Below are 26232 nucleotides of genomic sequence, written 5' to 3'. Positions count from 1 at the left end.
TCATATTTTAGGTTCTTTTAGTAGTCAAAACAAATTTAAATAATGGATCCAATATTCCAATAGATGACTCATTATTATCTAAACTAAATACAGTTTTTTCTTTGACTACTGTGTAAACATATTACTTATGACTTTCCTTACTAACCATTTGGTGAGGGGGAAACGAATATAAACCTACTGTACGCCAGAGCCTTGCATTGACCTCATCACAAATAAAGGCCGCTATTCAGCATGATGGCCGACACTTCTTCCTCACTTTCCAAGTCCCCCAGCAGGGCAAATTGCTGCCACAGCCCTTGCTTTGATTTATCAGCTTGTGGGACTAATAATGGCATTAATAAATTTGATTTGTCTTTATTACGTGGAGTTAGCTCAATTGTAGAGTAAGTGCAGCATGATAAATTATTTTGTCTTTCTACTCAAATGTGTATAATAAGTTATAAAAGTCCACTGTCTGTTATCATCCTTGTACCTCCCATTAGGTAACAGTAGAAAGACCACAGCGTCTTAAAATAATGATATTGATAATTGTTTGAAAAAAAGATATGCACAAGAATAATGTGATTCTTCTCAAGCAATCAGGAATGAAAGATAAATAATAATATTAATTAAAGTTTTAATTACCAATTTTGAATTTAAAGTAGGATATTCTGTCACAATGTATTATTGATATATTATATTATATATTTATTGATAAAGTAAATAAAACATTTAATGAACTACAATAATTAAAAAAAAAAAGCAACAATAATCACAGCCTCTAATTGTCACTTTGCTGCCACCCAGTGGTGATTTGGCACTAACTAAAACCCACACATCCCAGCAGGACATTTTATTTGTATTTGTTTTTGTTTATGGTTAAATCATGATGTTTTACAAAATTGGCCAGTTTATGACAAAATGGTGGTGACATAAAATACAATTCTTCAACTAAAATCCTTTCATTACTCATTTATTTCTTAAATACTTTGCTTTACTGTGAACTCCGGTAACCTCCAGTTGTGTTGCAGTCTATTTAATTGGCAACACTGGAAGGGGAAGGAAAGTGACAAGTGTGCAGCCTATCAGCTTCTAGGAAGCACTGCTCTAATCGTGTGAATGAAAATAAACCCAAAGTAAAGTCCTCCTCCTCCCTCCTGCTTCCCCTCTAATCCTGTGCATCCTTTTTATCTGAGGATTCACTGCAGGCGGAGCAGAATGGAGCTGAGAGCCTGCCAGGCACCGCCATGCATCTCACGTCCCCTTAATTAAACAATAACTTTTTTTAGTAGTTGAGTAGAAGTAGTAGCATTTAGGAGCTTGCAAGAGCCGAAATGCCTCCACATTTTTTTTGTGCTTTTTGCTTGGCTTTGGTTCTTTTCCCGCTCATGAGCACTTCTTGTCCTGTACAGTGCAGCTGCTTCTACCACAAACTGAGCGATGGATCCAAAGCAAGGTAAATATGATTGTTTACAAGTTCTTCTTTTTGCTTATTATTATTATTATTATTATTCATGAATCATTTTTTGGATCTCGTGCTAAATTGACTGTCAATTGCTGCGTCTTCAATTCAGTAGTGGAGGATTAACCTGGAGTTGCTCTTTAATCTGCTTTGCTTGTTACAGGACAATGGGCCACTACTTTTGTAGAACTATTTATTTCAAATATAATCTTTTAAATCTGCATGCTGGCTAAGATAGAATGTTATTAATATCGTACAATCCTAATTTTGATCAGCAGCACCTTTTAACATTTAGAGACAATAGGGGGAAATTATGTATTTTGTAATGTTTATAACACAGAAAATGTTTTCTTCAAGGTTTTATGCACTCCTGCTAACAATCAGTCATGTACACTACATATTTTCTTTGCAGTTAAAATTGAATATTTAAACAGTTGCCTTTTATTTCCGACAGAAGTGTACTTTGCAATGATCCTGAGATCAGCGTCATTCCGACGAACTTCCCCGCCGACACATCCAAGCTACGCATCGAGAAGACTACGATCTCAAGGATTTCTAGTGACAACTTCCGTTACCTCGGCAGCATGGAGTTCTTGTGGATGTCTTTCAACTCCCTTAGTTTGCTCAGTGTGGACAGTTTCCGGGGTCTTACCAATTTGGACGAGCTGAGGCTGGACGGGAACTCTCTCACCTCGTTCCCGTGGGAGTCTCTGAAGGACATGCCTAACCTGAGGCTGCTCGACCTGCACAACAACAAGATCTCCAGCATCCCTGCCGAGGCCACTGTGTACATTAAGAACATCACCTACTTGGATTTATCCAGCAACAGTCTCACAACTGTCCCTGCGGACGTCCTCTCGCTGTGGCTGAGCGTGAAACCATCTCAAGATGCAGACTCCTCTAAATTCATTCTTGGTGAGGCTTCTAGCTGCCATATTTACCTCTGGACACCACCTGGGAGGATTGGTCTAATTACACTAGTTGTGTGTGGTTATAACGGCTTTCATGCAACAAGGTTTTACACTTGCGTTTCAGGTCTCCACGACAACCCGTGGTTGTGCGACTGCCGGCTCTACGATCTGGTCCAGTTTCAGAAGTCTCCAAGGTCATCTGTGGCTCTAATAGACCCCAGGTTGCGATGTGCAGACCCTGAGAGTCTATCTGGGGTTTTCTTCACCGAAGCTGCACTGCAGAGGTGCCAGGGCCCTCGAGTGCACACAGCCGTAGCACGCGTCCGTAGCTCATTGGGCAACAATGTGCTGCTTCGCTGTGGCACAGTCGGTGTACCCATCCCCGAACTGTCCTGGAGTCGCGCCGACGGCAAGAAAATCAACGGCACTAGTAAGTTCTCCTGAACCAAATCCAGTGGTGCTAAGATTAGAATGGCATTTATTTCTGCATGAGTGTCAACAGGATTAAAGCTATTCTCTGTATGCCAATCTGCTTAACCCCGCCAACTTTTTCTTTATTTTCAGTTCAGCAAGAGATCTCAAAGGAGGGAATCATTTGGTCCATTTTGAGCGTGCCTGCTGTCTCATACCGGGATTCGGGAAAGTATGTGTGCAAAGCAGCTAACTTTGTGGGAACAGCAGACGCCATCATCTCACTGGTGATTACAGACTCATTTCGGTCTGAAGAAGCAGGGGGTGGCGGCGGGGCGGTCGCTAAGAGAACCAGAGGGAAAAAATCTGGCGGTGTTGGGAGGGCTGCATACCAGGAGAAACTGATTGCCAGGTATGTGCCTCCCCCAACGTCCTCACCAGGCAAGCCCATCATTCAACCCCTCAATGGCAAAGGTGTCTCTGGGAAGTTTGAGGTAGAGAGCTACAGCGTTTCTGATGGCTCTCGAGGACAAGGCAAAGCATCTGACCCTCATAAGATGGAGCAGGGCTCTCTGGGTAACATGATAGCCAACGCCTCGTCCTTACAAGCTCCGGAGAAAAGGATTGTGCGTTCTGTGAAGGTGATCGGGGATACCGACCACACCGTCTCGTTGAACTGGAGAGCCCCAACAGCGACAAACACTACAGAGTTCAGCATCCTGTACGCCGTGTTTGGCGAAAGGGACATGCGCCGGATCAACGTAGCTGCAGGCAAAAACCGTATCACCATCGACGGTCTGGTGCCAAAAACAAAGTACATTGCTTGCGTTTGCGTCAAAGGTCTGATCCCGAAAAAGGAACAGTGTGTAATCTTCTCAACGGATGAGGCGGCCAGCGCGAGCGGCACCCAAAAGCTCATCAATGTGGTGGTTATAACAGTGGCCTGCGTCATTGCCGTGCCCCTCACTCTCATTGTGTGCTGCGGCGCCATCAAGAAGCGCTGCCAAAAACTCCTGGGCAGGGAATCCAAGGAAATGCAGGACTCTTATGTCACATTTGAGACTCTGGGACCTGGGGCTAAAGGTAAAGGAATAGAAGGCGAGTATCTGGCCCGGCTAAACCCTGATGAGTCCAATCGGCTGCTCTCTGCCAGGTCTAGCGTTGACTCGGAGGCCATAACCAGGACTGAGGGGCCACCGAATGAGTACTTCTGCTAGAACCCGACGTTTGCCTGAACCTTCTGAAGGATGCACTTTGAGATTGGAGTAGTGAAGACTGATCCTTTGTTGAGGATTGGATGAAATTAAAGCCTTGTGGAAAAAAATTTATGGCATATTGGTCAGCAAAAAATGGAATCTCTACACAGTGAAAGGGTTATTTACATGCGGTGTACAAATGTGTTTTGATGTATCACATTGCACGTTGCAACTATAACAAGTTACAACCCATATGTTATCGACCATGTAACTTCCACACTGTGTAAAACCCCTCACATGAAGATATTTTATTTAGAAAGACCAGCGACTGTTAGTCTATTTTGTTTGTCGTTATGATGTGCCAGGTTTACCGTCCACTCAACTTACAACTCATGCGTTTTCTAATATGTACTGTAAATATGTTGTTAACTGATGCAACTATATACTATGCGTTGTAAATAAATGTTTTTTAATTTACTTGATACTTGCCTGTTTGTTATGTCTGAGGACCACAGGTGTCAAGGGATCAAGCTCAAGGTAAATTAGTTTTACTCCGGAAGTAGCCATGGTAAGTTGCATCATGGGAAAAAGTCACACAAAGTTTTTGTTTGATGATATAGCCATGCATATTGGATTTTTTATTTAGAGTGTACAAATTAAAGGTGCAGTAGAAGTCTATTGCTGTTCCTCAATGTTCATTCACCACTAAAGTTTACCTGAGGGATAATTGTTGATCTCCAAGGTAACTGTTGGGAGTAAGACACAAAAAAAAGATGCAATGTCTCGTTTTAAGAGGGAAGGTACTGTCATACCATCCACAAGAAACTGCAACTCATAAAAGTACAGGGAATCAAGGTAAGTGGAATAAATATCAAAAGGAGACTGCAACTGATTGCTGATTGAACAACTTGCAATACGAGCGATGTCACAGATTATTGAGGACAGATTACACTCCCCTCCAGACATCTGTCCCCCCTTGGCAGCCCTCCCTTCTCTCTCCACCACTAAACCTGATGGGCTTTGGCCTCCTGTCGGCCTTGTTACAATTCACTTATTTGAAGAACCCCAACACAATGCAACAGTTCAATCCTGGTATGTGTTGAAGTGGCGGCTTCTGAAACAAAAATACACCTGATTGCGTCTCACATGTCACCTGCCGCTTTGGGCGTTACGTCAACAAAGATTAAACTAATAGGCTTTGGTCCACATAGACTGTGGCGTATCTTGCACCCAACAGGCCTGTTTCACATGCTCGTCCAAGAACATGGACGCCTTTTGCACCTCGTTATGTATGGTTTTTGTTTTTTATCTTGTTACTCGTGGATCGTCGACTTGTCTGATGGGATGCAACTGCGCTGATGAGACCCTGGGTAGGTAAGTCTGCTTTAGTTTAGTGACTCACTAGTTTGTCAGTTTTACTTCTCATCTTCCATTCTCATCTAACCATATCTACTTGTTCTAGGTCTCTGTTATGCATGGAAACCTCTTTGAGAAAAATTCCAGAGGACATTCCACAGGCTTTTATAAAGATCAGTGTGGAAAACTGCCACTTGACCGAGCTACCTCAGGGATCTTTCTCCAAAGTCAGTGCTGTGGTGTTTTTGTGGCTCAATTTCAACGACATTACCTTGATGAACATGAAAAGCTTGGAGGGGCTGGCGGAGTTGCGGCTGCAGGGCAACAAGCTGACTTCCGTACCGTGGACTGCGTTTAAAGACACACCGAAACTGAAGATTCTGGACCTGAAGCACAATCGTCTAGACGTCCTGCCAGAACACGCTCTGAGACACTTACCTTCACTGACCTACTTAGATTTATCCTTCAACCAGCTTACTGTTATATCAAAAGATGTATTCATGAACTGACCTCTTTACCAGAAAGTAGAGTGTTTGGGCAAAGGAGGGCTCAGTCACCAATGTGGTCTTGGCGCTGCACAATAACCCTTGGCTGTGCGACTGCCGCCTCAAAGGCTTCGTGGAATTCATCCGAGTGGTCGGCCCTCCTATCATTCTGATGAACTCTTATTTGACATGCTAAGGCCTGCCTCCAAAGTGGACAAGTTTTTCCATGAGATCGATTTGAAAACATGCACGAAGCCGATGGCCTCTGCCCCCGAGACTTATATCAGCCTGCCTCTTGGAGCTAACACAACGCTCTCATGCTTAGTCAAGGCCAGGCCGGGCCAGACTATTAAGTGGATGTACAGTCAGAAGATTATAAGAGGATTTACTGGTAAGATTTTTTTTCATACCGTCATCCATTAGAATCTGCTGTCGGAGCACTCAAACCTGCAAGTGGTATTATCAACCCAACTCAACCCTTGCGTTGAAGACAATAGCTACGTCAGCTTTGTAAACACTGCAACATTATACAAGTTTACCATTGTGTAACACTCCAGGATAGGGTTCTTCATACAATATAACCAGTCCTTGGAAAAACTGTGCGACCAGGCCTCTTGACCAAATCTCAAATTGAAATCAGTACCTTGAAAATGAACAAAGGAAGCCACAGGGTCCATGTAGAAAGCCCATGTAGGTATGTAAAGAATATGCAAATTATTCACATAAACTGGAATTTAAGGGTTTGGGGACCTTAGGAGATAGTGCTCATCCATAGTGCAGCCCAATGACTTCAACAGAGCTACAGTTACTACCACATCTATAAACGTGCATAATCTAGCTCCACTTTCTTCATGTAGCTGAGACACCCATTGATGAGGAGACTGTTAACTCCACCCTGGTCATCCCCTCTGCACCTTGCAGATGGAGGACTCTATACCTGCACAGCCAACAACTTCTCTCTCCCGCAGACAACGCCTACATTGGCATCCGCATTGCCAAGCAGACCGTTTACGGCATCAGCCTGGAGTGGAGCGCCGCCACTGCAAAACCCAGCAGAAGCCTGGTTCACCATCCACTTTGGGAAGTACAACTCACAAAAAAGGAGACTATCGACATCGGACCGGGCATCAACAGATACTCTGTCAGCGATTTGCTTACCAAATACGAGGTGTGCGTTACCCTTAAGAACTATATGTCGTGTGAGGGTCAATGCATAGTCTTTGTGACTGGAAGTGACATCAGGGAGATGGAGCAGAGGGAGCATCTGATCCACATCATAGTTGTAGTGTGCACCATAGTGCTGGCGGTGCCGGCCGGGATGTACGCCTGCACCACAGAGGCCCGCTTCAGCTGTGTGGAGCGCTGCATGGACATTTGGAAGAGGCGGGGCAGGCTGTCGCACGAGGGGAACTTGCAGGTGGCCGAGCGTCAGGGCACCTTTGACAGCCTGCAGGCAGCCAGCGATGAAGTCCTGTGCAAAGACGCTCAAAAAAAAAGCCAAAAAGAAACACAAGTCTGAAGACAAATTCAAAGGAGGAAGTGCAGCCTGTCTGTACTAATGTAATAAACTCAACTGCCTTTTTTTCTTTATTATAAGAAATAATATAATTTTTTTGTCATTATAATGTTCGGAAGGATTTTGTTTGAGATGTATTTTATATATGCTCTTATTTTGATACTAAGCTTATTTATCATCTTTTAATTTATTTTATTGTATTTTGAATTGTGTTGCGAATAATCATGTGTCATACCAGATTAAAAAGAGACAGTCAAAGACAAATGCTGAGGCATTTTTATTTTTTTTATTTTTTATAGCACAATCACTCAAAGGATTTGTTACATAAGCGCTATATTCCCCTGCATTTATCCATACACTGCTAAGCAGATTAGAGTGATTTTCTCTTGAACCCTTGTCAGCAGGACATGATATTTCCATTTATGACAGCTCCCACTGCACTGGACTGCACATTGATTGGTCAAGAAAAAAATTAAAATATATATACACATGTTTATTTTAGATATTTTTTAACACCTTTTGTGCTCTGAATTAAAATTTAAAAAGTCTGAAATTTAGTATTCAGTTGTTGCATCACTTTCTGAATTAAATTGTTTATATTTGTCCAGGGTGTACCCTGCCTTCTGCCCGAATGCAGCTGAGATAGGCTCCAGCGACCCCGTAAGGGACAAACGGTAGAAAATGGATGGGGATGGCTATTTGTTGTTTTAAAATCCTAAATATTTCAATGAAAATTAAATCAATGATTTGCATAAACCTTTACTATGTAATACACTGCATCTGCGGCCTGTAATTGGCAACAGTCCGTAGTAACATTAGCATGCTAACATCTTGAACTAGCACGTTAGCATTTTTGTTTATTCACTGCATTAAAGAAAAGCAGATGGGGAAAATCAATATTTATATATATTTATATATATTTATTTTCTTCCATAATACTGTTGTGTCACAGACGATGCTTTTTGGATTTGCATTAATCTAATAATCCGATCGACCATAGCCGCGGCACACAAAAATGAAGCACAAGCCTGATTTTTATGTTGAAATATTTATTGTGAAAATCAAGGACAATACAAAGACGGTACAAATATGTCACATCCGATAACCAGGCAGTGTCACTTATAGTTAATATGTCGTACATCTCCACATATTTTTACAAAGTAAGATATGAGCTAATACTGTAGTATAAAGATCACGTGACTGTAACTTGCCTACATTTGAAGGCATTGATGCGAAACATGAAGTTCTGTCAACATTTGTGCATATATTTTCACTCTGCAAAGAAAATACACATGCAGTTGAATTACACATAGCAAAGTGGGCTCGAACATGTCAAGCATACATTTAGTTGTGCCCAACAACACACCGTCAGTGGAGTTATACACTTTATATTAAATAATAAGACTGTACATGCATTGAAAATTGAAATGATTAAAAAAAGCATGTTTTATCATAAAACTACACAATGCAAACATTGCTAGCGAGCTTGTGTTACAGCATGACAATTCAGTGGCACATGTTAATCGTACAAAAGAAGCAAACATCTGATTTTCAGTGTGTTTCTGCGAGACTTTAGCTACGAACAAAATGTTAAGCGCTAAAGACTGTTTTTGCCAAGATGATTTGCTCATTTCCGTATAGTAATGTTTTTGAAAAAGAAGCTTAAAAAACTACTGTACTGATTTTTTTGTAAACTTTTAAGCATTTACTTTACCCCAAGAAATGAGGCTTTCATGACCAGTGTCGTCTTAGCAAAACCACAGAAATATTGTTGGGGGGCTAAAATCTGGATAGCATAAATCATCCAGCAGTGGCATTTATGTACTTAACCTGAAAACCAGGCATCTACTATTTTTACAAATATTTTTTGGGAAAAACAATAATAAAGATTTAATATTTTTTGTAATACATATGATGCAGTTGTTACACTATTCAAAAGAGGGTGGTATGAGTTATAGTAAATCCAATTAAAGTTTATATGAGGTATGTCTATGAATGTCCTCATTCATCCAGGTCATTGTAATCTCAGGGCATTCAATCGACCAATCTAAGTCTAATAGCACGAATGAAAGGCGAAACGTCTTCCAAGACAACCCAAACAGTCCAGTTGCGATCGATTGAATGCCCTGAGATCTGTGTGAGGTACATTGTTTATTACTAAAAGTGGATTTATGGTTATTAACTGGGGCATACTCAGCTATTTATTAGGGCTGCGAATCTTTGGGTGTCCCACGATTCGATTCAATATCGATTCTTGGGGTCACGATTCGATTCAAAATCAATTTTTTTTCGATTCAACGCGATTCTCGATTTAAAAACGATATTTTCCCGATTCAAAACGATTCTCTATTCATTCAATACATAGGGTTTCAGCAGGATCTACCCCAGTCTGCTGACATGCAAGCAGAGTAGTAGATTTTTGTAAAAAGCTTTTATAGTTGTAAAGGACATTGTTTTATCAACTGATTGCAATAATGTAAATTTGTTTTGACTATTAAATGAACTAAAAATATGACTTATTTTATCTTTGTGAAAATATTGGACACAGTGTGTTGTCAAGCTTATGAGATGCGATGCAAGTGTAAGCCACTGTGACACTATTGTTCATTTTTATTTATAAATGTCTAATGATAATGTCAATGAGGGATTTTTAATCACTGCTATGTTGAAATTGTAACTAATATTGATACTGTTGTTGATAATATTCATTTTTGTTTCACTACTTTTGGTTTGTTCTGTGTCGTGTTTGTGTCTCCTTTCATTTGCTCTGTTTATTGCAGTTCTGAGTGTTGCTGGGTTGGGTTTGGTTTTGGAATTGGATTGCATTGTTATGGTATTGCTGTGTATTGTTTTGTTGGATTGATTGATTTAAAAAAAAAAAAAAAAATAGATTTAAAAAAAAAAGAGAATCGATTCTGAATCGCACAACGTGAGAATCGAATTTGAATCAATTTTTTCCCACACCCCTACTATTTATTGAGAAAAGACAGTGTATGTGTGTTTGTTTTCTGTCAAGCAACAACACACATGTCACTGTTGTTAAGATGATGTCATCCTCCTCAAGATGGCAGTGTGGTGATTATCTACCGAGAAAGAAAGGAGGTCAGCTGAGGAGTTCACTCTTGAAGACCCATCTGTGAACCCTCATTGAAGGTTTACCATACTTGGTTAGGTCACAGTTTGCCATTTCATACCAGATGTGAAGTTCAATTTGTCCCCCAACAGACATCATAACGAAAAAGGAATAGGTTTTAAGTGGAGTTAATAGTAGCCTTGGTTGTTTTCGTTGATTTTCTGCTCCAACCTCATTTTCAACTCAGAAACCAGCGCCGAGCTGAGGTTTCCTTCCTTGCGGCGAACCGATTTCCCTTTCTTTGATCCTCTGGTGGCCAAAGCGCCTGATATAGTCGGGACAATGCGGGGCCTTTCGGGGGGACGTGTGGCCGACGGGGCTGGAGGGGGGAGAGACGGGGCACAGGGCGGTGGTGGCCTCAGCCTTGGGGTCTCCTGCTTAGGGCTTCCCTCATCCTCCATGAGGAATTTCTCGGAGGGGTTTTCGGATTTAAAGAAGGGCATGCGAAAAGTCCAAGGCTGCTGGTCCCTGGGCCGCCTCCTGATGATACGGCGTGTCGGCGTGATCCTGTTCTGCGACTTTGTGTTGCGCATGTACATGATGGTGGAGATGAGCACGGTGGCTCCTACCAACACGCTAATGATAAACATAACCATACCTAAAGCTTTCATTGGATTGTCCCTACTTTTCATTAAAAAGGCCACCATAGGCCCCTTGAGAGGAGTCTGGAAAAGAGCACAAATACAATTGGAATCATCCAAACGCCAAGTAGTTCAGAGCATGATCCATGGATAAGCGAGGCACTGGCAGAGGGGGCCCAAACAACAACTACGCTACACACTACATTTTTTATGCTAGGATGCTAGTTGTTTGTTGGAATGCGTCTGGCAGTGCGTTGATGCCTGGTGAATTTGACTTTGGCATGTAGATGGTGAGGGCCAGAGTACGAAAGCATGTTTGCGGAACAACAAGTTGACTTTAAACAAGAAGAAAATGTAGAATTTCAATGGCAAGTGCGGCAGAACTCAACACATACAATACAGACTAGTTGTTTCTGCTGTCTTTAAAGCATAGGCATGTGAAATGTCCGTGAAAATGTATTTTCCGTGTTTTTAAACACACATTTTCACGTCAAAATATCACTTCTGCGTTTTTTAAATAAAATATCAATAAAAATATGATGTAAACAAAATTTGTTGAACGCTCGCCAACCTGTTCCTTGTGCCTAAACGCTGCACTGAGTTGCAGGACCGGGAGACGATCGTCTGTTACTGTGAATGGAAAAAGGGTAGCGCATTTTTATGATGGTAAAAAACTGGCAGCTTTGTTGCCAGAATTTAAAAAAACAAAAAAACAATTGGACTGTTTTTCCATTTACAGTAATATGTTGTAAAAATAAATAGTACAAATCTGGGGACTGCGTTGCCAGATTTGTTACTGTAAAATCTACAGAACTTTTTTTTTTTACAGTGTGCGGTAATATTATAATCAAATGCAGAGGCAAATTTATATATTGTTTGTTGTCACGAGCGGCACTTTGTGGGCAGCCATAACTAAGATGTGGCCCTTGACAAAAACGAGTTTTTACAACCCTCTTCTCGAGTATTTATTAGTAGCCAGCGAGAAGGTATATTTGACGGGACAGATTGTAAACAGGTCACAACACCGGAAGTAAATTACCCAAGAGTGAGTGGCTACAGGATACAGTTGCGAAATGGGAGTTCTTTGCATGCATGTTATATAATTTTACATTACATTTTCAATTATAATAATGTTAGTAAATCATTTACTAAAAAAAAAAAATATATATATATATATAATTTTAAATTACATTTTTAATTAAATAATGTTAGTAAATCATTTACTAAAAAATAAAATACAAAATTATATAATTTTACATTACATTTTTAATTAAATAATGTTAGTAAATCATTTACTAAAAAAACTAAAAATTATGTGGTACATTACAAGGGACATGTAAGTGTCAAAAAGACAGCCAAAAGAGGTTGGTAGATGAGAATAAATGTATAGGTAAAAATAGTGTACTAATGCACCCAATTGCAGTAAATCTAGTCTTGATTTTCAAAATTTTCTTTTAGGGTTTTCGTGACAGCACTTCGTGCTGATAGAAATGTTTTTTTCTTCTTTCGCCATTTTCCTTTTTTTTTTCTCAAAGGGGTGCTCACATCCCTGCAAGTATTTACCCTTATGTGTGGCTCTTTATTTACTCTTCTGTTACACTTATTGTCCTCCTTTTATTTGTCTTGTACAATGTACTTTTATTTTTATTAGACTTACAAATTCTCGCAACTAGTGTCAAACGTGAAGTTTCTAGGAATATTTCTAATAAAGTAAAAATAATCATTAGTAATAATAATAATAATAATAAAAACTGTTCCGTGGATTAACGATTGTGTGCCCGCTCGCAGCTGGCTAAGAGTTGATTCAATTTTGAAGTTTTACAATGTCCAAAAATAATTTAGTTAGTTTCTAAAGTTCTTCAAACATGCTTTAGTACTCTTTCAACATTCCCTCAAATAAATAAAATTATATATATATATATATATATATATATATATATATATATATATATATATATATATATATATATATATGTGTGTGTGTGTGTGTGTGTGTATATATATATATATACACACACATATATATATATATACACACACACACACACACACACACATATATATATATATATATATATATATATATATATATACTGTATATACAGTGATACCTCGGGATAGGAGTTTAAAATGCTCTGTGACGCAGCTCGTATCTTCAGAAAACTTGTATTGCAAAACATCGCCAATAAAATGTATTAAATCACTTTAATCTGTGTTTCCCCCCAAAACACCACATTTTTAACATGTAGCATGCCTTTAAAAAAGAAAAGAAAACTTTCAGGCGAGAAATATTGTAGTTTTATGAAGTAATGTAGTAATAATCTACAGCAGTTCCCCGAGAAAGCGGACTTCTGCGATATCTCCTTCGAGCTGCTTCTGCGACAAACACACCATCAGCAGCTTCTCCATATTTTCATGGATACATTTCTACCCTTTGGATATTATTTTAACATCCTTGGCTGGTGTCCTCGACTCATTCTTCTTCACTATGCGCAGACTAGCAGTGCTTAACGCTTCGCCAAGTTGGCTACATACTGGGTCATGTTTTTTTATGATTCATTATTTAATTCAATGAATATCATCCGATTCTTCTGATCAGCATTCATTTTCTTTATTCCCAGGTTGGAAAAAAAAGTTTCTTGCTATAAGATGATGCTAGTGAGTAAGACACCGGAAGTTTTGGTAGTATCTAACGGGGGTTCACTGTAGCTTTCACTACGTCAACTAGTGGTGTGGCAGCTTGTAATCTGAACCCCTTTACCATGTTATCGCTTGTATCCCGAAAAAGGTGGAGCACTCGTAAGCCCTGGTACCACTGTATATAGAAAAGATGGGACAGACACAATGTGAAGTGCAGGCATCACTTTCCTCACTTGGGTCTGCGGATCACTTTGATATAGTTACTCTCTGGATTGATTCTAGACTTTTTCACAGCACTACAGTACAGGATTGTGGATATGCAGATGGTTAGCAATATGAGAGAGATGACAATGCTGAAACAAATGCCGAAAACAGTCAGCGGACGCTTGCTGAGGCCCATGAAGTATGATACGACGCGTCCCTTGATCTGGAAAGCACGATGCACAACACACAAGACCAGAAACATTGTCAACATGCAAGAGCGGTGCAATGAAAAGACAACTGAATGAACGTCATGAAGCACGGAAAATGATTGTTACAAACGTAACGGTGATAAGCTGCAGCGTAGCGAGGTTGCAATTAAAATGCAGAACTCTACATCAGCTCGAGCTACCAGCATCAAACAGCAGAAGAAGAAAAAAAAGGTCTTACTGCCTCGGTAATGTCAATGTTGACCACGGCTGTGGTGCTGAAGGACGGAGAGCCTCGGTCTCGGGCCTGCACCACCAGGGACCACTTGCAGTCCTTTTGCATGGTGATGTTGTGCACGATCTCCATGGTCTTGATGTACGGCTTCAGCTGGATCTCGCCCGTCTCTGCGTTTATGTCGAACGCATTGTCGGGGTCCGCCGTCATGATGGAATACTCCACGACGTTGTTGGGAGACTCTGCGTCGTCATCCATCGCCTGCATGAAAGTTTCCCATTTAGACTTCTTAAAGGTGTACTCGCACTGGGCTCTTTGCCGCGTGCAGGACTTTCTCTCCCACCCCCCGCTGGCCTGCGATAAGCGTTTGCTGTTTTATTGCAATATGTTTTCTGGAGTCCTTTTTTACAATTTATTTCTGTGGAAGGTGAAAGTTGTCACTAATTACGTGTGAGAGGAGCGATCGCACAAGTTATATTACAAAACCCAAAACCAGTGAAGTCGGCACGTTGTGTAATTCGTAAATAAAAACAGAATACAATGATTTGCATATCCTTTTCAACTTATATTCAATTGAATGGACTGCAAAGACAAGATATTTAATGTTGGAACTGAGAAACTTTTTTTTTTTTGCATGTAATCATTAACCTGGAATTTAATGGCTGCAACAAATTGCAAAAAAGTACCACTGTGTTACATGGCCTTTCCTTTTAACAACAGCCCAATTTTTGAAGCTTTTCAGGTGGAATTCTTTCCCATTCTTGCTTGATGTACAGCTTAAGTTGTTCAACAGTCCGGGAGCCCCCGTTGTGGTATTTTAGGCTTCATAATGTGCCACACATTTTCAATAGGAGACGGGTCTGGACTACAGGCAGGCCAGTCTAGTACCCGCACTCTTTTACCTCAAAGCCACCATGTTGTAACACGTGTAGAATGTGGCTTGGCATTGTCTTGCTGAAATAAGCAGGGGCGTCCATGAAAAAGACGGTTGGATGGCAACATATGTTGCTCCAAAACCTGTATGTACCTTTCAGCATTAATGGTGCCTTCACAGATGTGTAAGTTACCCATGCCTTGGGCACTAATACACCCCCATACCATCACAGATGCTGGCTTTTGAACTTTGCGCCTATACCAGTCCGGATGGTTCTTTTCCTCTTTAGTCCAGAGGACACGACATCCACAGTTGCAAAAAACAATTTGAAATGTGGACTCGTCAGACTACAGAATACTTTTTCACTTTTCATCAGTCCATTTTAGATGAGCTTGGGCCCAGCAAAGCTGGCGGCGTTTCTGGGTGTTGTTGATGAATGGCTTTCGCTTTGCATAGTAGAGTTTTAACTTGCACTTACAGATGTAGCAACGAACTGTAGTTACTGACAGTGGTTTTCTGAAGTGTTCCTGAGCCCATGTGGTGATATCCTTTACACACTGATGTTGCTTTTTGATGCAGTACCGCCTGAGAGATCGAAGGTCACGGGCATTGTCTCTTACATGCAGAGATATCTCCAGATTCTCTGAACCTTTTGATGATATTACAGACCGTAGATGGTGAAATCCATAAATTCCTTGCAAAATCTTGTTGAGAAATGTTGTTCTTAAACTATTTGTTCACAAAGTGGTGACCCTCGCCCCATCCTTGTTTGTGAATGACTGAGCATTTCATGGAAGCTGCTTTTAGACCCAATCATGGCACCCACCTGTTCCCAATTAGCCTGTTCCCCTGTGGGATGTTCCAAATAAGTGTTTGATGAGCATTCCTCAACTTTCTCAGTCTTTTTTGCCACTTGTGCCAGCTTTTTTTTAAACGTGTTGCAGGCATCAAATTCCAAATGAGCTAATATTCGCAAAAAATAACAACGTTTTCCAGTTCGAACGTTAAGTATCTTGTCTTTGCAGTCTATTCAATTGAATATAGGTTGAAAAGGATTTGCAAATCATTGTATACTGTTTTTATTTCCGATTTACACAACGTGCCAATTTCACTGGTTTTGGGTTTTGTACATGAAATGGACGCATACATCTGTCTGGCAAAGACGGCGATGAGCAGGGACAGAGGAGCCACACGGACGTAACCTTTGGACTTTTGCTATGAATTCAAATCTAATAGTAATTCTCACCTTCTTTATCAGAGGGCTTGCACCCACAACTTTATTTGGCCCCATGGTGGCCTATCATTAAGCCGTATTCTCTAAAAAAAAAAGTACAAAAACTGAGTCACCAACATGGGGGATTCTTTTCTTTGGTCACTCAATTCTGGGAAATGATACAGAAGTACACCGCCAAGTTAGTTACGCGCAATGTTTGTACGAAAACTGGGGTAAACGTAAAAATGTTGAAAAAATCTTAAAATAAAAAACAAACAAAAACAATCCAATGAAAAGTAGGGCGCAGGAAAACCAATGTAACACTGTGCATCAAAACGAACCAACGCTGGGCAACACTAGTTTTTAAGAGTTTGTAGTCATGTTGTTTATCATTGAGAACCTGCAATGAGACATTGCAATATAGCGACTAAGTTGCACGTGTGGATATGTAGCGGCTTTGTGTTGTTTTGTTTAGTTTTTCCCTACCGCCGCTCCAAGCGAGACGTGAACCCAAGGCGGCGGCGTGAGAAGCAAGCATGCTGACCACTGAGCTAAAAGCCCGAGCTGAGTAACTCAGCAGACAGCAGACTCTTAAAGTTGTCAAAGACTGAGGTTTACTAGTGTGCACATAGCCAAGGGTGGCTGGCCCCTGCTCCACTCAACGCCCTGAACAAAATGTTGTTGTACTTCTGCAATGACAATAAAGATCATTCCATTCTAAACCTTACTCACTTTCATCCGGATCACGGCACCATTGTAGAGGCTTTGCATTGCGTTTTGTTTTTTCCTACGACGGCATGAGAAGTGTGTGTGCTGACTAGTGTTGTCCCGATACCAATATTTTGGTATCAAGATGTATTTCGATACTTTTCGGTGCTTTTCTAAACAAAGGGGACCACAAACAATTGCATTATTGGCTTTATTTTAACAAAAAAATCTTAGGGTACATTAAACATATGTTTCTTATTGCAATTTAGTCCTTAAATAAAATAGTGAACATACAAGACAACTTGCCTTTTAGTGGTAGGTAAGCAAACAAAGGCTCCTAATTTAGCTGCTGACATATGGAGTAACATATTGTGTCATTTTCCCTTCTATTATTTTTGTCAACATTATAAAGGACAAGTGGTAGAAAATGGATTATTCATCTACTTGTTCATTTACTTTTAATATCTGGTTATTTTCTCTTTTAACATGTGCTATCTACACTTCTGTTAAAAAGTAATAATCACTTATTCTTCTGTTGTTTGGATACTTTACATTAGTTTTGGATGATACCACAAATTTAGGTATTAATCCGATACCAAGTAGTAACAGGATCATACATTGGTCATATTCAAAGTCCTCGTGTGTCCAGCGACATTTTTTCTGAGTTTATAAACATAATATAAATACAAATTAAAACAAAATAGATATTGTGATGCTAAAAAATATCGACGTAATCATAGTAGTATCGACTAGATACGCTCCTGTACTTGGTATCATTACAGTGGATGTTCAGTATTATACCTTCACCTTTATCGTTAGTTTTTAAGCCAAAATGCGTCCGTTTTCCGTTTTCTGTCTACACACTGTGTCTGGTTCTAAGTACTTCGTGATTGTGCGCTGCGGAACAAGCTCGTCTGCTCGTAAAACCAACAATGACACGACAGGGCGGCGTACCGGTACTTTTTAGAGGCGGTATAGTACTGAATATGATTCATTAGTATCACGGTACTATACCAATACCGGTATACCGTACAACTAGAGATGTCCGATAATATCGGACTGCCGATATTATCGGCCGATGAATGCTTTAAAATGTAATATCGGAAATTATCGGTATCAGTTTCAAAAAGTAAAATTTAGGACTTTTTAAAACGCCGCTGTACGGAGTGGTACACGAACGTAAGGAGAAGTACAGAGCGCCAATAATCCGTAAAGGCACTGCCTTTGCGTGCCGGCCCAATCACATAATATCTACGGCTTTTCACACACATAAGTAAATGCATTTCATACTTGGTCAACAGCCATACAGGTCACACTGAGGGTGGCCGTATAAACAACTTTAACACTGTTACAAATATGCGCCACACTGTGAACCCACACCAAACAAGAATGACAAACACATTTCGGGAGAACATCCGCACCGTAACACAACATAAACACAACAGAACAAATACCCAAAACCCCTTGCAGCACTAACTCTTCCGACCCCCCCACCTCAATCTCCTCATGAGCATGTCTCAAATTCCAAGCTGCTGTTTTGAGGCATGTTAAAAAAAATAATGCACTTTGTGACTTCAATAATAAATATGGCAGTGCCATGTTGGCATTCTTTTCCATAACTTGAGTTGATTTATTTTGGAAAACCTTGTTACATTGTTTAATGCATCCAGCGGGGCATGACAACAAAATTAGGCATCATAATGTGTTAATTCCACGACTGTATATATCGGTATCGGTTGATATCGGAATCGGTAATTAAGAGTTGGACAATATCAGAATATGGTCAGAAAAGCCTAGTCTAGTACAACCCTAGTGCTGACCAATGAGCTAAAATCCTGGGCTAACTCACCAGCCAGCACACTCATGAAGTTGTCAAGCAGTGAGGTTTAAACATATGCATGTGCATGGAATCGGGCCGTGTTCAATCCTACCTCTTCCAATAATGCGAAAATCGGGCGCGTATTAGTGCGCTCATACGAGCCAAACGTAGGTGTGAGGTGGACCAACATGTGTACTAAATGTTCTCCCAATTCCAATGCAGAAGTGGACACAATTAAAGTGTAGTTGTTCTAGTGGCGCCGTTAGTGAATTATAGTTTTGCCAACTTTTCAACAAAAACAAAACATTCAGAAAGAGACACAGTACTGTCTTTGTCTATAAAGACCCGAAATGTGAACATGTTCCATATAAAACTGTGACCTGTATTCTGCCCATACTAAAACAACTCTTCTAAACAACCATAAACATGTCATTTTCAACTAAATACAGTACAGTTGTTTTCTACACACCTCCACTTTAACTGGCGTGCCAATGACCATGGTCTTCTCCAGCAGTTTGTCGTCGAATACGGGCGAGTGGTCGTTCATGTCCAGCACGGTGACGAAGACTTCGGCCAGGCTGTACTTTCCCTTCGAGTCCTCTGCCTTCACGTAGAAGTTGAACTTGGAGCGCACCTCCGCGTCCAGGGTGGTCCACGGCTGTGTGGAGATGAGGCCTGTCGACGGGTGGATGGAAAACCTGCACCACGGGTCACCAAGGCAAGCGGAAAGTATTTTACATAATCAACAAAAATATCAATGAAATTACTACTTTCTGGGTTTTCTTGTTAAAAACGGTCTAGTACATTGATACTATGACTTATTAGAGTGTTTTGAGATATGAGCTGTCTCTTGCCCAGGGGAGTGGGTCCCCTCCGAGGTTTCTCATTGTGCCATACTTGCCAACCTTGAGACCTCCGATTTCGGGAGGGGGGTCAGGGGGCGTGGTTGGGGGGGTGGTTAAGAGGGGAGGAGTATATTTACAGCTAGAATTCACCAAGTCAAGTATTTCATATATATATATATATATATATATATATATATATATATATATATATATATATATATATATATATATATATATATATATATGTAAGATATACTTGACCGAATTCTAGCTATATATATATATATATATATATATATATATATATAAGAGAAATACTTGAATTTCAGTGTTCATTTATTTACACATATACACACACATAACACTCATCTACTCATTGTTGAGTTAAGGGTTGAATTGTCCATCCTTGTTCTATTCTCTGTCACTATTTTTCTAACCATGCTGAACACCCTCTCTGATGATGCATTCTGCTTCTTCTCCTTGTTGTGTGCGCAGTTGTGCACTGCACTCTCTAAAAGCCGTAGATGTTATTGTCACATATGCATGTACAGTAGATGGCAGTATTGTCCTGTTTAAGAGTGTCACAACATTGCTGTTTACGGCAGACGAACTGCTTTACGGTAGACGAAAACGTGACTGCTGTTGTTGTGTGTTGTTACCGCGCTGGGAGGACGTTAATGAAACTGCCTAACAATATTAAACCCACATAAGAAACCAAGAACTCGCCCTCCATCATTCTACAGTTGTAACGTGATTGGGCAGGCACGCTGTTTATATTGTGGGAAAGCGGACGTGAAAACAGGCTGTCGACACGTCACTCAGGTCCGCCTGAATTTCGGGAGATTTTCGGGAGAAAAGTTGTCCCGGGAGGTTTTCGGGAGAGGCGCTGAATTTCGGGAGTCTCCCGGAAAATTCGGGAGGGTTTGCAAGTATGCATTGTGCCCTGATGTGGGATCTGAGCCGAGGATGACGTTGTGGCTTGTGCAGCCCTTTGAGACATTCGTGATTAAGGGCTATATAAGTAAACTTTGATTGATTGACTTTGATTGGCTAATTGTTTTGCTTTAAGCAGCCATCTAGAATTTGAGTTACAAGCCTTCCTTCCGCTAGTTAGTGTAGCGATTGTCCGAAGATATGACTAAAACAATCCAGTCTTACTCGCTAGCAATAGCTTATAGCTACATATCGACATAATTTAGTTTTTCCGACCATGGAACGAAGAAAGTGCTGAGAAGAAGAAGCAAATTATAGTCACTGAATTAAATAAATAATCACTATCACGACGGACTGTGTACTTGTAGTTTGAGCCTAGGCTTTTTGTAACAACAAAAACGGCGACAAAAAATGTATCAATGAATATATGGAAAAGCTACTGATGGCGTGTTTGACGGAGAAGCAGCTGAAAGGTAATACCATAGAAGTCTTCTTTAGGGTAAATGCTGCACATTAATATTACATTACTTCATAAACTACTGTGTTGTTTACATTACTTTCTATTCTATTGTTTTTCATAAAATATTTTTTATCTAATTACATGTTTTTCGTTATAAAAGGTATGTTACATGTTAAAATGGTGCTGTTTTGGAGGGACCAAGTACCATCCATCCATCCATCCATCCATCCATCCATCCATCTTCTTCTGCTTTTCCGAGGTCGGGTCGCGGGGGCAGCAGCCTAAGCAGGGAAACCCAGACTTCCCTCTCCCCAGCCACTTCGTCCAGCTCCTCCCGGGGGATCCCGAGGCGTTACCAGGCCAACCGGGAGAGATAGTCTTCCCAACGTGTCCTGGGTCTTCCCCGTGGCCTCCTACCGGTCGGACGTGCCCGAAACACCTCCCTAGGGAGGCGTTCGGGTGGCATCCTGACCAGATGCCCGAACCACCTCATCTGGCTCCTCTCGATGTGGAGGAGCAGCGGCTTTACTTTGAGCTCCCCCCGGATGACAGAGCTTCTCACCCTATCTCTAAGGGAGAGCCCCGCCACCCGGCGGAGGAAACTCATTTCGGCCGCTTGAACCCGTGATCTTGTCCTTTCGGTCATGACCCAAAGCTCATGACCATAGGTGAGGATGGGAATGTAGATCGACCGGTAAATCGAGAGCTTTGCCTTCCGGCTCAGCTCCTTCTTCACCACAACGGATCGATACAGCGTCCGCATTACTGAATACGCCGCACCGATCCGCCTGTCAATCTCACGATCCACTCTTCCCTCACTCGTGAACAAGACTCCGAGGTACTTGAACTCCTCCACTTGGGGCAAGATCTCCTCCCCAACCCGGAGATGGCAATCCACCCTTTTCTGGGCGAGAACCATGGACTCGGACTTGGAGGTGCTGATTCCCGTCCCAGTCGCTTCACACTCAGTTGCGAACCGATCCAGTGAGAGCTGAGATCCTGGCCAGATGAAGCCATCAGGACCACATCATCTGCAAATAGCAGAGACCTAATCCTGCAGCCACCAAACCAGATACCCAAAACGCCCTGACTGCGCCTAGAAATTCTGTCCATAAAAGTTTTGACCAAGTACCATTTAAGTTAATTTCAATTCATTTCAAAGATCAACGTTGAAATGAAATACGAGTGTTTTGAGTTACCGATTCTGTTCATAACTTTTATGGACAGAATTTCTAGGCGCAGTCAAGGCGTTGAGGGGATCCGGTTTGGTGGCTGCAGGATTAGGTCTCTGCTTTTTGCAGATGATGTGGTCCTGATGGCTTCATCTGGCCAAGATATTCAGCTCTCACTGGATCGGTTCGCAGCCTAGTGTGATGCGACTGGGATGAGAATCAGCACCTCCAAGTCCGAGTCCATGGTTCTCGCCCGGAAAAGGGTGGAGTGCCATCTCCGGGTTGGGGAGGAGACCCTGCCCCAAGTAGAGGAGTTCAAGTACCTCGGAGTCTTGTTCACGAGTGAGGGAAGAGTTGATCGTGAGATCGACTGGCGGATCGGTGCGGCGTATTCAGTAATGCGGACGCTGTATCGATCCGTTGTGGTGAAGAAGGAGCTGAGCCGGAAGGCAAAGCTCTCAATTTACTAGTCGATCTACGTTCCCATCCTCACCTATGGTCATGAGCTTTGGGTTATGACCGAAAGGACAAGATCACGGGTACAAGCGGCCGAAATGAGTTTCCTCCGCCGGGTGGCGGGGCTCTCCCTTAGAGATAGGGTGAGAAGCTCTGTCATCCGAGGGGAGATCAAAGTAAAGCCGATGCTCCTCCGCATGGAGAGGAGCCAGATGAGGTGGTTTGGGCATCTCGTCAGGATGCCACCCTAGGGAGGTGTTTAGGGCATGTCCGACCGGTAGAAGGCCACGGGGAAGACCCAGTACACGTTGGGGAGACTATGTCTCCCGGCTGGCCTGGGAACGCCTCGGGATTCCCCGGGAAGAGCTGGACGAAGTGGCTGGGGAGAGGGAAGTCTGGGCTTCCCTGCTTAGGCTGCTGCCCCTGCGACCCGACCTCGGATAAGCGGAAGAAGATGGATGGATGGATGTTTTGAGTTACGAGCTACGAACATCAATTAAGCTTATAAGTTGAGGTACTACTGTATTAGAACTGATTTTTAAAAAAGTTATATTGCATTAAGATTTCTGTTTTGGTCACCATTTGCATGCGTAATATTATAACCACAACTAACAAAGTAATATGTTGATACCTCGACTAGGCTACATGCACACATCTTTGAGAAGTATGTTTTAAAGATCATAAGTTATAATATTTGTATCGGTGGTTTGTGTTTCCATTTTGACATCGAGCTTGCTGCTATTTTATTTCCTGCGATAACTCACAAGTTGCTCGCAAACTTTCACACAATTAGCTCTGGTGGCTGCCTGCAGACGAGCATAAATTTACACTTTCCCTCCGCCACTGCGCTTTCCTTACTTCTCCATCTCGGGCTCCAGCTGTCACCCTGTATGTTAATTGGCTCGCTCCGACGTGAGATGGGCCACGCTGACTATTTTTAACCTTGCAATCCAATTAGAAGATTAGCCGGAATCTTGGAGCCATCTTAGCCCGAGGCTGTTTGTGTTGTGCCTAAACAGACTTGTTCCTTGCTAACTTCCTTACGCTGAATCTAAATATGGATCGGGATCTTTACTACCAGGAAGTCTCAAGTTGTGTTTTGTTTATACTTACAAATCTGACCCTGATCCATAAATGGAGTATTTGACTTCACCCCAAGGTCCCGAGTCTGGATCGTTTGCCTGGAGGAGCAAGCATAACGATAATAATGTCAGAGACAAGATACAGTGTATGTGGTCATGTGACAAAATAAAGTAAATAGGAAGTCTTTGGTTGGGCTAAAATGGCATCTTACCGTTACAGATGCGACACTAGACCCTCCGGGAGAGTTCTCCGCAACCCTGGTAATGTAATACTCCGAAGTGAATTTGGGGGTGTTGTCGTTAGTGTCCAGAAGGTTGATCACGATATCTGCTGTCGCACTGAAGCGCTCGGGAGTGTCAATTTCCACCGCCAAAAGCTGTGTATACATACCGTAATGATAAAACAACTGGAACCTCCTATTGTGCCTGTTTGTGAAAATAGTATTTTTCTTATGAGTTCTGACCTTGAACGAAAGGGTCGGTCCTTTTTCGTAGTCGATGCCAGATGTGTCCTCCACGATGATGGTTACCTGGGCTTCGTTCAGGACCGTCTGGGGAACCACTCGCAGAACTCTGCTCGGTCCCACCAGTCTTAATTTGAATTTGGCATTTGCCCCCTAAGAGTCAAAATATGTGTTTGAAGAAAAATTACATTATTTTTTTTTAGATAAAGTCAAAATACTCTTTTCAGATCTACTAACCTGATCTGAATCGTTGACCGTGATCTTGAATCCACGTAGGATCTCCCCTGCAGGAGGATGCTCATACATGGTGACCTCAAACTTGCTCTGTGGTCCGTTCTCGCCATAAAAAGTAGGCGGGTGGTTGTTAAGGTCCACCACTCGGATCGTCACCATGGCAATGTCATAGTCCAACAAGTGACCGTTGGCTCCCACCTCTGATGCCTTGGTTTGAGCATTATACGGGTCAACACATGCTATGTGGAAATCACTGATGAAGCTACAAGAACTACCTTGACTTCCACTTCGTAGAGTTCATTTTTCAGAAGGGAGGGATGCGTTGTCAAGGTGATGCAACCACTTGTGCTGTTGATATCGAAGACACCGTCACTTCCTGAAACAGATATGCAAGTACTGTTTATTATATAGCGTCATCTCAGTGCATGATCATTTCTGGCCGATCTTACCATCGACGGTGGAGTAATAAATGGGGTTAGGAATGCCTTGGTCCCCATCTCTGGCATACACTGTAAATATTTCAGAGCCCTGGTCGATATAGAAAGATCAAACTTCTGCATTATTATTGTTTGGCTTGTCATTACGGAATGTGTGGAACAGTGGAGGCTTAACTTACAGGAACGGAGACTTCGTATATGTAGCCGAAGTAAGGCGTTCCTATGAAGGATGGAGGCATGTCTTGGGCATCAAGGATGTTGACTGTTATGGTGGCAGTGGAGGTCAAAACCTGATGTTTGCCTTTATATTTCCCTCCTCCATCCTACAGGAAACACAAATAGTCAAGAGAGTGTAGCCTGGATAGCGGAACTTAATCAAGATTATTTTTAAAGATTCTCCTTAAGGCCAATTTCGAATAAGTCAGAGGTGGTTGATCACAAAGTGAATTCAGCAGTTAGGGATGTAAATCTCTTCGTGATTAACAATTTGATCACAATGTATAGAAAAGAAAGATTCAATGCAATTTGATTAGTGTATGAACGTTTCGATACAATTCGATTTAGTGTATGAACGATTCAATAAGATTCGATACGGTGTATTGTTGGGTTTTGACCAGTTGTTCCTCCCAGGGAATTCAAGTCGCTGGTCGCTCCCAAGCTCTTTACGACACTTAAAGCTGAGTAGAAGAACCACCAGAGACAGAATAGGTATTTTGTAATATATTTGCAAAGCTTTGTAAATATACTGAGACCAGTCCAGCATAGAACATTCAATCGCGCAGCTAAGATGGTCTGCCTCACAAAATGAAAAACCCCCTCTTCTATCAAGTCTCTCTCCCTCCCACCCTCGCAGTCTTGTCCCTCCAGCCCAAACACATGCCCATTGTCCTCTGCACCTGGACATAAGAATATATATTCCATATTCAAGGTTAGCACACAGTATTTGCAGACAACTAAAAGACCACAATTGGAAGAAAAACACTAGCTGTTTTGTAATATGATTATGAAATAAAAGAAGTAACACTTAAATTCGGATATATGTAAATATCTGCCTCCGACAGTATGAACGATTTAAGTCTATGGTTAACATTTGTTGATGGACATTTGTTTTTGCACCACAAAAGAACAAATGTATTCCTTCCTGTGCACATACGCTCCTCCTCGTAATTGAGAATAAATGGTTAGGACCTCGGCACCAAGCACTCCGATTAGATCTGTCC

At 41.6% G+C, this 26232-nt stretch overlaps 2 protein-coding genes and 1 pseudogene across 4 annotated transcripts in view; 2 read left to right on the top strand and 1 right to left on the bottom strand.

Moving 5' to 3' along the window:
* The first annotated feature begins 1197 nt into the window (after positions 1–1197).
* lrit1b (leucine-rich repeat, immunoglobulin-like and transmembrane domains 1b) lies at positions 1198–4824 on the top strand. 2 transcript variants are annotated; one of them, XM_061932023.1, is made up of 4 exons: positions 1198–1435; positions 1896–2356; positions 2477–2782; positions 2917–4818. In XM_061932023.1, the coding sequence occupies exons 1-4, from the start codon at positions 1314–1316 to the stop codon at positions 3978–3980; spliced, it is 1953 nt and encodes a 650-aa protein (XP_061788007.1). In that variant the 5' UTR covers positions 1198–1313; the 3' UTR covers positions 3981–4818. The 2 variants fall into 2 exon arrangements, with proteins under 2 accessions (XP_061788007.1, XP_061788006.1); XM_061932022.1 differs by having other exon boundaries at positions 1896–2782; positions 2917–4824.
* Positions 4825–4973: 149 nt separating this feature from the next.
* LOC133577829 (leucine-rich repeat, immunoglobulin-like domain and transmembrane domain-containing protein 2) lies at positions 4974–7559 on the top strand (annotated as a pseudogene).
* Positions 7560–8360: 801 nt separating this feature from the next.
* Positions 8361–26232, bottom strand: part of LOC133577656 (cadherin-related family member 1a) — a 33745-nt gene continuing 15873 nt past the window's right edge. The window contains exons 8-17 of one of the 2 annotated variants that reach the window (XM_061931625.2): positions 25192–25335; positions 25025–25103; positions 24851–24951; positions 24579–24782; positions 24342–24494; positions 24090–24254; positions 23909–23976; positions 19399–19627; positions 14322–14576; positions 8361–11114 (exon numbers count right to left, since the gene is read on the bottom strand). In XM_061931625.2, coding sequence (XP_061787609.1) covers positions 10578–11114; positions 14322–14576; positions 19399–19627; positions 23909–23976; positions 24090–24254; positions 24342–24494; positions 24579–24782; positions 24851–24951; positions 25025–25103; positions 25192–25335 — 1935 coding nt within the window. In that variant the 3' untranslated portion in view covers positions 8361–10577. Of the gene's footprint in view, positions 11115–13083; positions 14098–14321; positions 14577–19398; positions 19628–23908; positions 23977–24089; positions 24255–24341; positions 24495–24578; positions 24783–24850; positions 24952–25024; positions 25104–25191; positions 25336–26232 lie in introns of those variants that run through there. The other variant, XM_061931626.1, reaches the window with a different exon arrangement.

Source organism: Nerophis lumbriciformis, linkage group LG39 (assembly GCF_033978685.3).
Source record: "Nerophis lumbriciformis linkage group LG39, RoL_Nlum_v2.1, whole genome shotgun sequence".
Taxonomy (NCBI): domain Eukaryota; kingdom Metazoa; phylum Chordata; class Actinopteri; order Syngnathiformes; family Syngnathidae; genus Nerophis; species Nerophis lumbriciformis.
Note: the sequence above shows the minus strand (reverse complement) of the source record. Positions and strands in the feature narration are given on the sequence as shown.

Excerpts from the sequence above, each read along its gene's own strand:
- lrit1b (XM_061932022.1), top strand. The coding sequence starts at position 1,314 with ATGCCTCCACATTTTTTTTGTGCTTTTTGCTTGGCTTTGGTTCTTTTC. Across the intron at positions 1,436-1,895 it reads AGCGATGGATCCAAAGCAAG|AAGTGTACTTTGCAATGATC; the intron begins GTAAATATGATT and ends TATTTCCGACAG. Across the intron at positions 2,783-2,916 it reads CAAGAAAATCAACGGCACTA|TTCAGCAAGAGATCTCAAAG; the intron begins GTAAGTTCTCCT and ends CTTTATTTTCAG.